This window comes from Dysidea avara, chromosome 6 (genome assembly GCF_963678975.1).
Source record: "Dysidea avara chromosome 6, odDysAvar1.4, whole genome shotgun sequence".
Classification (NCBI taxonomy): Eukaryota; Metazoa; Porifera; class Demospongiae; order Dictyoceratida; family Dysideidae; genus Dysidea; species Dysidea avara.
Genome location: NC_089277.1, coordinates 24,158,944 through 24,173,028, shown reverse-complemented (window position 1 = coordinate 24,173,028; position 14,085 = coordinate 24,158,944). Strand labels below are relative to the sequence as shown.

The 14,085-nt window shown below is 36.0% G+C and overlaps 1 protein-coding gene across 2 annotated transcripts; it reads left to right on the top strand.

The window, feature by feature from the left end:
• The first annotated feature begins 12 nt into the window (after positions 1-12).
• On the top strand, positions 13-13,868 carry LOC136258588 (solute carrier family 35 member F2-like). 2 transcript variants are annotated; one of them, XM_066051925.1, is made up of 7 exons: positions 13-145; positions 3,406-3,700; positions 6,015-6,180; positions 7,270-7,429; positions 11,936-11,988; positions 13,282-13,436; positions 13,515-13,868. In XM_066051925.1, the coding sequence occupies exons 1-7, from the start codon at positions 105-107 to the stop codon at positions 13,749-13,751; spliced, it is 1,107 nt and encodes a 368-aa protein (XP_065907997.1). In that variant the 5' UTR covers positions 13-104; the 3' UTR covers positions 13,752-13,868. The 2 variants fall into 2 exon arrangements, with proteins under 2 accessions (XP_065907997.1, XP_065907998.1); XM_066051926.1 differs by lacking the exons at positions 7,270-7,429; positions 11,936-11,988.
• Positions 13,869-14,085: the final 217 nt, after the last annotated feature.

Here is a 14,085-nt window from a genome sequence, read left to right as displayed (position 1 = left end):
TTTCACGATAATTTTGGATTTAACATTGCGGTTCCAGGGTCTCAGCTAAATCATGCAGTATCGATCGCGTCTTTATCAGTTCAATGGTATGATGGTCCACTGATATGATGTCAACAAGGACAAGGATAATCAACAATCAAGTAGTGTATGTTGTTATTTTGCGCATTGTATGTTAATTGGCCATGAATGGCTGTTTCGTCACTGTTCGAAGTCACGCGCCCCTTCAGTAATTTAGCACAGCCGAAACCGGCCTACCACGCCAGCAGTAGATTAAAGCATAGTCCCCTATAATGTATAATCTATGATTAAAGTGAAGCTATCCATTATGATACCACTAAATAAACCCCGTAGGCGTAGCTACACGTGGTCTACTGGCACTGCACATGATGCTGTACGGCGTATAATACAGTACCTACAATCCGACATCACCTGAGCGGTGCCCCGGCCGGCTTCTCATAGCCCTGGTAGTATCTAATCATGACTATAAAGTATTGTAATTTTGATGTAGCCATTGGCTGCAGATTTTCAAGTCTATACTGACCGTGCAATGTGCATTTGTTAGGCCCAGTCCACTACCAACTAGTTTGTAGAAAATACAACCTCAAAGTGAAACTGAAACAAAATGGGTACCTCAAAGTGAAACTGAAACAAAATGGGTACCACCAAAGAATAACTAGTAATAGTAAACAGTCTTCCAAGCCCATAAATGATGAGTCAAAATACAGTACGGTATCCATACATGCGCACTGCTTTTACATGTGTCATATGTCCTCTTTATTTCCATATTCATTAAGAAGTAGAGTGAACTATCAATTATCGGGCGATATGATTTTTGAACATGTACACAGTTGCCACTCACTTCATGGAAATCCAGCAGCTTAGATTATTATACCACAAAGTAGCCTACACTAAGCAGCAATTATCCTCCAATAATCAGGTATGTAGGATTAATAGCATGAGAGCTGCAGTTATTAGTATGCTTGGTCTGATAAATACAATGTTCAAACAAAATTATCCGTCTATCCATTTTCGAACATCGTATTTACTACCAGATAACAACATCCAATATTTATATATAGCTGTGTCCTGTATTCATTAATTACCAAAAACCAAAAATGGGTTTGATATCTTTAGCATAGAGGGAGTATGAACCTTACAATTTTTAGCAGTATTTTCGGAAGCCTTCCATTTCTTATGTAGTACCCACCAGTAGATTTGTGCTTCTGCAAGAAATACATTGATGCTAAAGCACAGAAACTCGTAAACAAGTACCTTGCATATGTATAACTGTACTGTGAAATTGATATCAAGGATATTTTTGTTGAGGTATATACTGTATTTTAGCTCCTACATACATGAAGGGGATGCATGAGAGAAGCAATCTCCTGTATGTTAGTCTCGTGGCTCGCTGCAAATATCAGCTAAAAATATAGTATGCCAAAAAAGAAAAAAAATACCATTGTGATATCAACTAAACATACACATGCAAGGTACTTGTTTACCAGTTTCTGTGTTTTAGCGCTGAGGCCAAGAGCTCGTAATAGGCCAAGAGGTGGGAAATTTGACCATTCAATTTTTTTTTCCATTTTTACTTGCTATACGTAACTACATACAGGGTAGGTACACTAAACAGTGTATTGTATAAACTAGAGCTCATAATTATAGGAGACTCTTGGTAACCAAGCCACATGGGGATTTGACCACTAGATGTGCCCCCATGGGTGGAGAATTTGATTTTTAAAGTGAAAGTTTTTATTTTTTTGCGAATAACACAAACTACTCTAGTATCAAACACATTAGTCACTCCAACCCTAGCTCGCCTTGAGCTTACCAAATACTTACCTTATACAGACAGTGAAGGATATCATTATGCTTAACAGGCAAACCTCAAATTAACATTAGGGTTAACAGTGGCAGGGGGATTACAATGGTTTCAGATGAAACCGCCTCTGAAAAAGTGCACGTGCCCCTAACTTATTTACGATTCATGTGAGTTATAAAATCACCAACAGCTATGCATGGTATATCACATTGGGACCTTTTCTACTGGCCAAACATCATACTTTTGCCTTTGAAACCACTAAAATGGCATTACGGCGTTGAAGCGTGTTAAGCGCCTCTAAAATGATTGTCGTTTTTGCTTGAAAGCTTTCTGTGAAGGCCTGGATCAACTATGAAACAGTGTTTTGGAGTGATTTTTTATGATTCACTATATATCTATGTAGCTATAGGCCACTGAGCTATAAGGCTGAGTTAACAACTCCAGCTGGACTATAGCTAAGTGCATAGATTATAGCTAAGTGGGATCACAGCTATTGAAAACTTCCTGAACCTGAAACCCCCTCTGAAAATTCCTAGATCTGCCACTGGTTAAGGTTGGGTTCAGCCAGGCCTAACACACTGGAAGTCCAGGCTTTTTTCGTTTCAGCAACCTTCTGTCTAAGTTTTACTGTCGGTTCAATAGCCGGTACATTACTGAACCGACTTTCAGTTCAGTATCCACTGCCATTTAAAAATGTCAAATCCCAACAATTTCGTTGGTGAGAAATAATATTGATAGGTATGATTCATGGTAGCATGTGATGGCTTTCCTGCATTTGTAACAGGAATCATCAGTATTTTCTGTTATGCATTTATATCATTTCCATAAGAAAATACTGCATGTACGTATAGCTACATCAGTGTTGGGGGTAACACGTTACTTATGTAACACGTTATGTAATACTTACGTATTACTTTTGTGGTAACTAAGTAATGTAACGAAATACACCATAAAACAGGTAATACAACTCAAGCTACTTTACTTACAAATGTAACGCGTTATCTAAGTAATGAAGTTACTGTAACGAGTCTAATATTATTACTACAAGTAACGAAGTTACTAATCTCGTTAGTGATCCACTGAGCAACGCCTAGCCAGAAAGAAGTTATGAAGCCTACTGAATGAAGCTTATTCATCAGCTTCTTACTTTTAACCAAGATTTGCACATTGTCCAACAATGCAATCATGTCACGTGATAAGGTAGTAGTTGCACATGTAACAGCTTAAGGCCGTGGACACAAAGTAATATATTATTATAGCTACTTTATTTTATGGGTAATATGTTACTGTAACTAAATAGTGTTCTGTTGCAAGTAATTGTGTAATATAGAACTAGTTACATTTAAAAAGTAATTTCCCCAACACCGGCTACATACAGTAGCAAGATCAGCTACACATAAAATTTAATCATGATAGCTTTAAGTTTTATGGTAGCTAAATGGACAATACATATTAAGTTTGAAATGATTATAATAATAACAAAAATATTATAGGATGACTGTATTATTTTTATCTTTAATACTATTTACTGAGTATACTTGCATTAATTAAGTCTAAATCTTTTAACTTTTACACATATGTAGGTACTTCTTTTATGTTCTGGTGGCTGGTCAGATATTGTCATTATTTTGGACTGGATTTGGAGTATTCGTTACTCTACTAGACAACCACACAGGGAAGGACATATCTACTACATTGGCTGCTGGTGTTTACTTTGTACTCACTGTAACCTGTGGACCATACATGGCTCTGCAGAGAAACTTTGTAGCAAAGATCAAAGCAAACTGGTGGAAATTTATTATATTAGGAGTTTCCGATGTACAAGGAGTTTACTTGCAGAATTTATCATTGAAGTACACCACAGTTACAAGTAACACAGTAAGGAATCTTTCATTAGATTATGATGGTGCATGATGTATTGGGATACAAAAAGGTTGAAGTTAGGTCTAGCGTATAATCTTGATTTTAAAAGTATTTTTTGTGTAATTCTAGTACAGCAGGTTTGATTTTTCAGTTGTCAAAAACACAAAGCTACTTTTAGGCCAATTTCAAGGCATAATATTTTGGCTCAAGCCTAATGTCCTAACTCACCATAGCAAGAACATTCACATAAATGCATGCATTATACATCCATACTAGCACAATACTGCATAACAAGCTGTCATGCATTTCCTATCTATATCAAGAATAAAGGTATATGGTGTGTACAGGTTGTAGTAGCAGGGCAGTCTTGCTCATGTGAATTCCAAAAGTGATGGTGGCTGAAAACAAGGTTTTGAATCTCATAGCACTTTTTTATACAGACTGTTTCAAATGTACATTGTTTATTCGTTGGCTAGAAACTTTGATAAATCTACACTTCATCAGCTTTGATGACAGAATTAAATGCTGATGAAGACCAAGAAATTATAAACCTAAATAGAGGCACTAATTGACATTTCGATGAATGAAAAGTTGATGAATTTTACCGATTCGTCAGATTAGTCAACTTTTTCATCCGTCAAAATTTCCTGTTGTATGGCGCAAGTCCTGATGCTTCTTATTCAGCTTCAACTCATGAGTATGTACATATCAATTGGTCTGGACCAACAATGATTAAACATGTACGAGTGCATGTGTGTGCAGGTGTGTTGGGATCTGGTGACCTGGTGTTAACTGGGGAAGCAGCCCCACCCAGTTGTACTATCAATGGATACTTCATGTTAAACTATGAAAGAAATTTCCCAACTGTCCTTGTCCTGCTTGGGGTCATTGTGGAATTTCAGCTTCTGCAGCCTCTATCCATGAGACCTACACAGTTCTCTTGTGGGTTAGTAGTCCTGTCCAGGAGGACTTTCCTGCACAAAACTCAAGTACCTGCAGGGCTGAATGGTGCACAGGCATCCCAGTGCTGGTTTGCTAGATAGCAATACAGGTAGCTGTGTTGCACATGGCTTCCAGAGGCTTTGCTTTGTGTGTGTGTGTGCATTAATGGACATATGCATGTATGTATGTACGTAGGTATGTACATACATATGTATGTTTGTATTTATGTATGTATAATATATGCATCATATGTATGTGTGTATGCATGTGCAGGAGCAGTTTTAGGAGGGTTTCCGAGGTTTCCAGAAACCCCTTTGGTTTGCCTTACTTCAGAACAGCTGTCCCGCCATTGGGCAACTACTGTTAGCTAGCATTATACTGATTCTTCCTTAACTACAACTAAACCACCCCATAGGGAATAACACACGAATTATACTCACCAATACTCATCAGCTAACTGATAATATCACTTTTCCTCATAGCAAAACTTGAGGATCACAGACCAAGTTTAAACTTCTAATTAATGCCCATCATTTAGTCAATAGTATAGTTAATAGTAAACCTTCCGAGACTATGTGCAAAACAAACAGAAGATGTGATGGTATAATGAAGGACAAATGAGTTGATTAGAATCATGGTGAGCTATAGCTAGCTAGCTAGCTACTGTAATGCTGGTTAACCATAGTAAGGATTCAGTACGATACACATTGATAATTTATCCAACTACATAACTAGTCTAGCTATAGTAGCCCAGCTACAATTTATTTTGTAGATTCAGTGAGCCGGTATAGCTAGGAAGAAGGTTTTTCATTCAGATATGTTTTAGCACTAAATTAAGTCACATTGGCTTTTAAGTTTCTTACAAGATTAGCTATATAGGATTTGGAAAGCACTGATGTTTTAATCGAACTGTCCGAACATGGTTTGATGAGTAGTGTGAACGGAATGCATACTTACCACATAGCTAAGTATATCTGTTCTAATATTCTGGTAAAATTGATATGCTAGTCAAGACACCATTGTATTTCTGCATCACAGAAGTTCAAAAACCACTCAGAAAATGATGGCATTAGATGATAGTAGTTAGGATGAGTAGACCAAAACTATTGTGTATAGTAAGTTTTAAACATCAAACTTCAAGCATAATAAAATTAAAAACCTTGTCAGTATCAACCCCTGCTTCTGAACCCTACTACCACTGAGAACCTCTTTATAGAATTCCTCCCTGATGTGTGTACGTCTGTATGTATGTACATGTGTATAGGTATACACTACATCTGTATGTGTGTATATACACAAGTACAGGGTAATAATATTATGTGTGCGCGTACATATGATAATGTGCCACACAAACAACATAATCCATCGCTCTATTTGCACTTTACAGGTTATTGTTAATGGTGCTAATGTCGTGTGGGTTGTTATTCTGTCCGTCTTCTTGGTGAAAACAAGATACAAGCTTGTTCACTACATTGCAATGCTTATCAGCACTGTGGGTATGGTAGTTTTGATCATTGAAGATTTGAAATCAAAAAGTGATAATAATAGTGGAGGTTAATAGCTGTGTTTGTATACGTACTGTATTGTACCATTTAAATAAGGTGGTATCTTCAATAAATGTATCACATATCCGTGTATATAGTGGAACCTCCCTATTACCAAACCCTGGTAAGCTTGAGCCAATTCTAGTTTGAAAATAATCTATTATACTTTAGAGCAATGTGCCTATTATGCTCAAAATAATTATTATGCTTTCAAAATCAAGATAATGCTCAAAGAGTTGACTGTTTTATTAGAGTATTTCCTGCATGGAGTAAGTGACTGCTCTGTTAGAATTTTCAATTTTATTTCTGTATATTGTGAATACTCAGCTAAAAATAATAACATTATACATTTTTGATATGAAATGCAATAATTATGTGTTATATTATGCCGTAATAATTAGGCCAGCACCAAATATGCCGGCATAATAAAAACACAATAGACTGGAGTGCTATGCTAGCATAATGCTAGCATATTGGGTGGATATTTCAAACTGTGGAACTTAATTCCATGAAAATAGATCGATACTCCCTAATAGAGCAGTCAGTGGAAACTCAACACTGCAATAGAGCACTCAAATGCATTGTACATAGCTCATTAGACTGATACTCTCTAATAGAACAGTCAGTATGTAGTGAAATACTTTAATAGAGCATTCACTGATTAAAATGACCCAAGATAATTGTAAGAAATGCTGTTAACCTAGATGAATAGGGATCACCTGAGAAGCATGTATAGTAGGAGAAAATTTCTGAAAGCATTTTGGGCAAACTTTGAGCATATTTGACTCAGGCCTAGGCATAATGCTTGATACTTTAGCCTATTATACTCGAAATTATACCAAAATTATGCCACCGTAATTTTTAAAGGCCTACCACTGGTGTTTGGTTTTTAAAGGGTCCATATCTTTGAAATTGTGGCCAAGAGGTATAAAAACATTACAATAAAAGTACTAAAACAGAAATCATCACTTGAAGGCAAATTTAATTCTCACTGTATCTATGAAATAAACCAGAATGGAGATTAAATTTCCACTTTATTTAGTGATCTTCCTTGTTTCAGTAGTGATCTCTAATAACACATTCATGTGTGATTGACAGGGGATAATCATCTACTTGGAGATGTTCTGTGCATCCTCGCTGCTCTAGCAATAAGTATCAGTCTTGTGGGTGAAGAGTTTCTAATTAAAGGAAAAATCGGTATAATAGATTACATGGCAATGTTAGGATTTAGTGGAGCACTGATTGCAAGCATTCAGCTGTAAGTAAAGTAATAACGTTATGGATCAGTCTATTTTGCATTATATATATATTTTTCTATATAGCAATACTTTCATTTTCACCTTTTATTTTGCTAGAAGTTTCAAATTATAAACATCGCACATCTAGGTCTAATTGAACTGTTATCCTTTGGTGACTATTGGACTAAATGCAATTAATGGCTGTTCTATTATGGTGTGTTAACATGGTGATAGGTCCAAGACATGCATAATTCGTCGGCATTTTAAAGAAACATCGTAAATTTCCCAAGCACAAATTTTACTTGAGTTTTGTCCTACCATAGACTCTAATTTTAAGGCTCATGCGCTCATAATTTTCAGAGGAATTATTTATTTTGTGAAATTTATTATGCATGTTGGTGCTTATACATGACTGCATAGAGTTTCTGCTTGGAGAGCATCATTCTAGCCTGTCCCATGCTATTCAAGCAATTTAAATGTCAGTATTCAGTTAAAATAGTTCGCTTCAGTTGAGGAAACTGCAATGCTGAGAAGTCAGTTGCAGCTGTTGTTATTATGGGTGGTAGCATCTGTAAGACACATGCTTCTGAGTGTACTGTTACACAATTGGTTTGTTCTAGTGGTCTTGAGCTGCAACACAGTTATTTGCATACCATTTTAGTAGCATAATTGTGTGTTTTAGGTAAAAGTACACACAGTTTATTTGATAGTTAAGTGGAAATGGAATGCCACTAGCCTAAAAGATGGTGGTACAATGTGTCAAGTACATGTGACAAACTGTGTGTGAAGACACAAAAATGTTCTCTATATAATATATTGCAATCTACAAAACTGGGTTTAGCATGTTAGACACCACTGAAGCTCACACCAGTTGAAGTTCCTGCCTTAATACAAGAGTGGCTCCAGGAATTTTGGCAACAGATTTCTAATTTTTTGTTGCATGTCAGGGGCATGCTTCTTCAGAAAATTTTTGATTTTGAGATTGAATCTGGTAACAATTTCACTGACATTTAAACATGCATTAGGATTTACTGATGTATGAAAGGCTGTGATTGATGTATGCTTGTTTCTGCTGGCATGGTATCAGGAGCAGGATAAACAGGTAAGAGGTGGAGCTACAGTATGAGAAGTCTGAAGGGTCTGGGAGCATGCCCCCAGGAAAAATGTAGGTCTCAAACACTCTTAAGATACGATTCTAGTTACTAAGTAGCTTTAATAGACTGTTCCATTAGAGTATTTAGTACCTTTACAATCAATATAAAATCAATTTTAGTAGAAACCCCCTGGATTCACCCTGTAATATGAGCCTCCCAAGAATTCTAGGCACTCTCACACTGAGTCATATAATTGTGACCATCTCAGTAATAATCCACATAGTTCGCACAAGCATACTTTTATAGATAAGTATTAATGAAATAATGATGAAATTATGCATACTACAAGGAAAGAAATTCAAGTTTTAATTGAGCTATTGCTCAGGGAGGAAAGTGTCAACTTATGCGCCATCTTGTTCACCTTCTCGTGGAGAGCTTGAATACAGTATCTTTGTTTTGTTTCTGCAGCCCCAATGGTGTGCATGTCATGTGCATTTGTTTATGATACAGTAGACAGAAACAAGATCGTTGTTGTTTGTTCGTTTAAAAACATTATACTCGTATGCACACTTGTCTACAGGGTTACAACTATTACGTTGGATGACTTTATTCATGCTAAACATTTTAATCTGAATCTGTTGATCAATGCATACAGACGTTATGACAAGCGTCTGTAATTTATTTTCAGTATACTTCCTGTACAAATCAATTTCCTCACCATTGCTGAAGCCCATTCTTTGGACACTGTACATAATGTTAAGACAATAAAAAGAAATTTAGAAGTGTAAACTACTGTATTATAGCTATGAGGGCTTTTGTTAAAACAGTCACAATTAATAGAAGACAATTGGGCTAGCTGTGCAGGAAATTTAATTTATACAATAACAGCCAAGCTGTAAAAAGGGCAAGGCCTCTAAAAAATCCAGGGTAAAAAAAGGTGTGAAATCAAAAGTGGTGGCCAAGAAATGGTTGTGATGATAGGCTAATGGCAAAAATTTTAATAACAATTCAGATGAGTGCCTCCTCTAAGTTTCATTATACTTTGACACAAAATTTCCATAAATAGTTGTATTATCAAAATTTTTGGCATTACCCTACCATCACAGGGTTTTCTTTGTTGCCACCTTTTATTTCACAACTTTTTTCACCCTGGCCTTGTTTCTATACTCTGGTGCACCAACTCACATCAACTACTGTACTTCCTCAACTACTGTTCGGTAAAATATAACTTTTTTTAAAAATTGCAAACCCCTAAGCTGGCCTAAGGCCAGTTTTGGATGGGTTTTTTTACTTGCCTTTCATTACTACACATCTCAAAGAGTGACTACATTTGTAGTTTTAGTGCTGGGCGATATAGCCAACATACGACATACATGTATCATGACATAATTTTTTATATCATGATACAATAGCTAGAAGTTATATCACGACGTGATCTAAGCAGTACAATGTGAGCTCGTAAGGTGGCATCTCCAGTTTTGCCATTACTCCTGCTACACCCACGTCAACAGTGTGGCATACTGTTGGGTATTTTGTAGGCGCTATCTACTTAGATCTGTATGCAACGGTTGGGACATGTAGGAAGCAGTAGGCCAGTGTGAAGAATAATAGTTCAAAGAGCCACTGTGATTAACCAGCACCAATTTTCAGCTACTTGAATTTGTAGAACGATCAAAATACTCTAATAAAGCAGTCAGTGCGATACTCTAATAGAACAGTCAGTAGAATATATAACCATTACTCTAATTATACAGCTTGGTCTAAGCTATTTTGGTATTAAAAAGGAAAGAGACTGTATATGTAAAAAAGCCTCCAGATGCCATTCAAAGCATCTGTTTTAAAAAAATCTCCTGGGGAGCATGTCCCTCCTAGCTTGCATGTGCTTTGCACATGTAGTGATTGTAAACTGATAATCTCTAAATATCATAATAGATCAAGATGATAAAGGTATTGGAGATTAAGTTGTAGATGAATCAGAAAACTAAGTATGGTAAATTTCCATGCAAATCAACATTATTTTCATTTAATTCTCATTTTAACTAGCTGTATAAGTGCATAATGATGTATTAGTTAATTAATGATCTTATTCCTGTGTTTTGTGTACAGTGTAGTAGAAAATCATCTGAAAAAATAAACAAACATCAAGTTAAAATATTGGTATATATCGTGACATAATCTTATGTTCATATTGTGAATAAATTTTGCCATGACATATGACATAAGAAAAATCTATATCACCCAGCACTATAGTTTATACTGATGTATGTATGTACAATTTTGTAGTTTATATACTAAACTTAACAATCACTGCACTGAGATGCTCAAAACACACAATTACAAATATTTCGGACACATTTGACTATGCATATGTGCCAAATATACAGGACTGACATGGAAATAGTACATTAAATACAAGCATTGCAATAATTACTGATGTAACTAAATGTACTACAGAGTTGTTTGTTAAATAGCTGAACGTTAATTTCTACTGGATGACTTATTTGTAGTTTAACTCTCTACAGGATGACTTGTTTGTATGTGACTGAATTTTCTACAAGGTAACTTGTATGTAGCTCAACTCTCTCAGGGTGACTTGTGTCAGTGTAGCTGAACTATCTACATGGTGGCCTGTCTACAGGGTGACTTAATTGTAAATTGCTGAATGGTCTACAGGGCAACATCAAGAGTTACTCTTGGTGACATGTACTGTAGCTGAACTTTCTATTGGGTGACTATTGATGTAGCTGAACACTCTACAGAATGACTTAATATACTGGGTGAATTGTAATGAAGCGTAACATATCTTATCTCTCAACAGAGTGAATTGCTTATAGCTTACCTCTCTAAAGGATCATTTGTAACATAGCTGCACTCTCTGTTACCCATTATGCTTTTTGGAATTTTCAGTGAAATTAGCATACTATGCTCATTTTTGTGTTTTTCCTTTTCCGATTTGTTACACAAGTCACAAAATTTCATCATGGATTATTTTTCACTCGACAAGATGTGCAATTCAAACTTAAATAAAACAATGCTGGTAACTTTACCTTGGAAATATAACTTTTAGCAATCACCACAACAGTTATACTTTTCATTTTTACCATTGATAGAGATTGCAATGGTTGTAACTTTATTATTTGCGGATGAGTTTCTCCAAAATAATGAACACCAGGGTTATTATGCTTGAAATGTTCCCTATTCTGCTAGTATTATGCCAGCATTATGCTTGATGCTTTTGCCTACATATCATACCAAAAAAGTGCTGGCATAATCGACTAAAGCCTACACAGTGAGGTGCGCTGGCTTTTTTGGCTGCACAACACACTACCATGTGCCTTGATAATACATGTATGCATTATGAATTCAGTGAACAGTGAACTTTTAAAATGAATACTGCGAGCATGTATAGCCATGTGCATAATTATGTTATAGGTACTTTTTGGATCGCAAATCTCTAGTTGAAATAAATTGGGATCTTCGAACAGGTATGGCACTTGGCATACATTGTATTGTATACAAAAATGGCTAAGGGTACCCTCAATTGCCTAAGGGGTAAGTCCTCTTGATCTGGTCAAGGAGTGGAGTTGAAAAGCTACTAAAAGATTAGTATACTTTCCAGATGTGGTCAATGCACTTCACCTGTCTGAAGACAGTGAAAGGGGCAGTTTAAATCTATATGGTTGAACCTCTCTTAATGGCTTGTGTATTTTGTATTATACCAAACACAGTGCCTCCAACTATCAGAGGCTCTCTTGCACTAGTATAGTATATTACGTGTAGTTAATGCTATATGTGACCCAGTCTGGGAAAACCGGTCTTATTGCCTATTTAAGTGTGTTGTAGCTTGCCAATGGTTGAAGCTATGTGTACTAAATTTCACACATTTTACACCAATTCCTTACCTTCCAGAGCGTCCACTGTACAAGTAGCCAACAGCTAAGTTTCTCGCCATTTTAGATATGTAGTTGTAAAACCAAGGTTCACTGTATCAGGCAAGCTCCAAAAGGGGTAGCCATTTAAGAATTGAACAGGAAGGCATATAGGGATGAATTAGGCCAAGTTATGAGCCATTCAGGTCTCAAGAAAGGAAATTTACAGCACAGGTCATTATTCAACACCACAGAGCTGTACAGCTACATACAGCCATTTCCTGGTTGACCATGCAGAGCTCCACAAAGGCTACATGCTGCATGTCCAGATTTCCATTGGTTATGGCAAACGCAGCCAGCAAAAGCAGACCACTCAAGCCTTAGCTGATTTTGATTGTGAAATTACATGTATATAGTTTATTCGTGTAGCTTTGTATTCTTAGTGAAAAATCTAATCTGCTGACATGGGCAATAAGACCAGTTTTCCCAGATCTAGTCACATATACAGTACACTCCCAAGACCAGCTTTGTGCTTAGCATGCACATATATGGTCAAACTGCTGTTAGCTAACTAACACTGTTTTTAGCTATCAAGGAGATATTAAAGTTAAATTAGTTTACCTCTACAAGTGAAATTGAGACATTATAAAACTAAAATGGCTATATACACCTTTGAGGGGCTATGACTCACTCTTAAAGATTTTCTAACTGGTCAGTCCATCTCCCATCAACAGCCTCATCCATCTGTTATTACAAAAGAGCTACATATCTATCATGACAATAAAAAGATGGTTTTAATAATAAATATGCAGTTTTGTTAATGACATCATGTAGTACACACTATTTGTATTGTGTTACTATAATGTGCTCTTATTAAGGAGGTGGCTGCTAAGCTTTCTTTCATTACAGTTCTCTACTTTTTGGGGTACAATGTCTGTAACATTGGCTACTACTTTTTGCTACCACCTGTCCTCATTTTCTCATCATCGATGGTCATCAATCTCTCTACTCTCACCTCAAATGTCTACAGCTTGTTGTTTGCTATTTTCTTATTTGGAAACAAGGTTAGTACATATAATATATGTAGTGTCATATATTAGGTTGTTCTGGTATTGTGACTTTTACTTCTACATGCTATACAGTTCTCAGTATTCTACATTGGAGGATTTGTGGTGATCATGTTTGGACTGATCCTATACAATATTATATCAGTACCTGAAGGAGGTACAGACCAGTCAGTGTTCAGTATTAGCTACTGGTACAACTATGGACACTCACTATTCTGTGAGTGGAGGTGTTGTCCTACACATGATAAAATAGATGATATACACAATGATGATTTTAGTGAAAGAAAATCTTTGATTGGAATTAGTAGCTAAATCACAAAATTTCTGTATAGTGAGAAATTGTAATTGCAACTATATTTTTATTTGCTTTTAAATTATAATTACTTTTTACTAGACCAAGAAATGAACATGTTACACAACCTTATTTTGCTGAGCTAATTGGAACCCAAAATTCCATAAGTACTAGCATATATAATTATTAGAGTTGTGAAACTGGACAGAATATCATAACTGGTAATTGAGCAGATCATAACTGTTGGCTATCCAGTTAACTGAATCAAATGAAACTTCCTGCAATGATTTATACTGCACCTAACATGTAAGCTATATACCCTTAAAATTTTGTAATACAGTGTGTGTATATAGT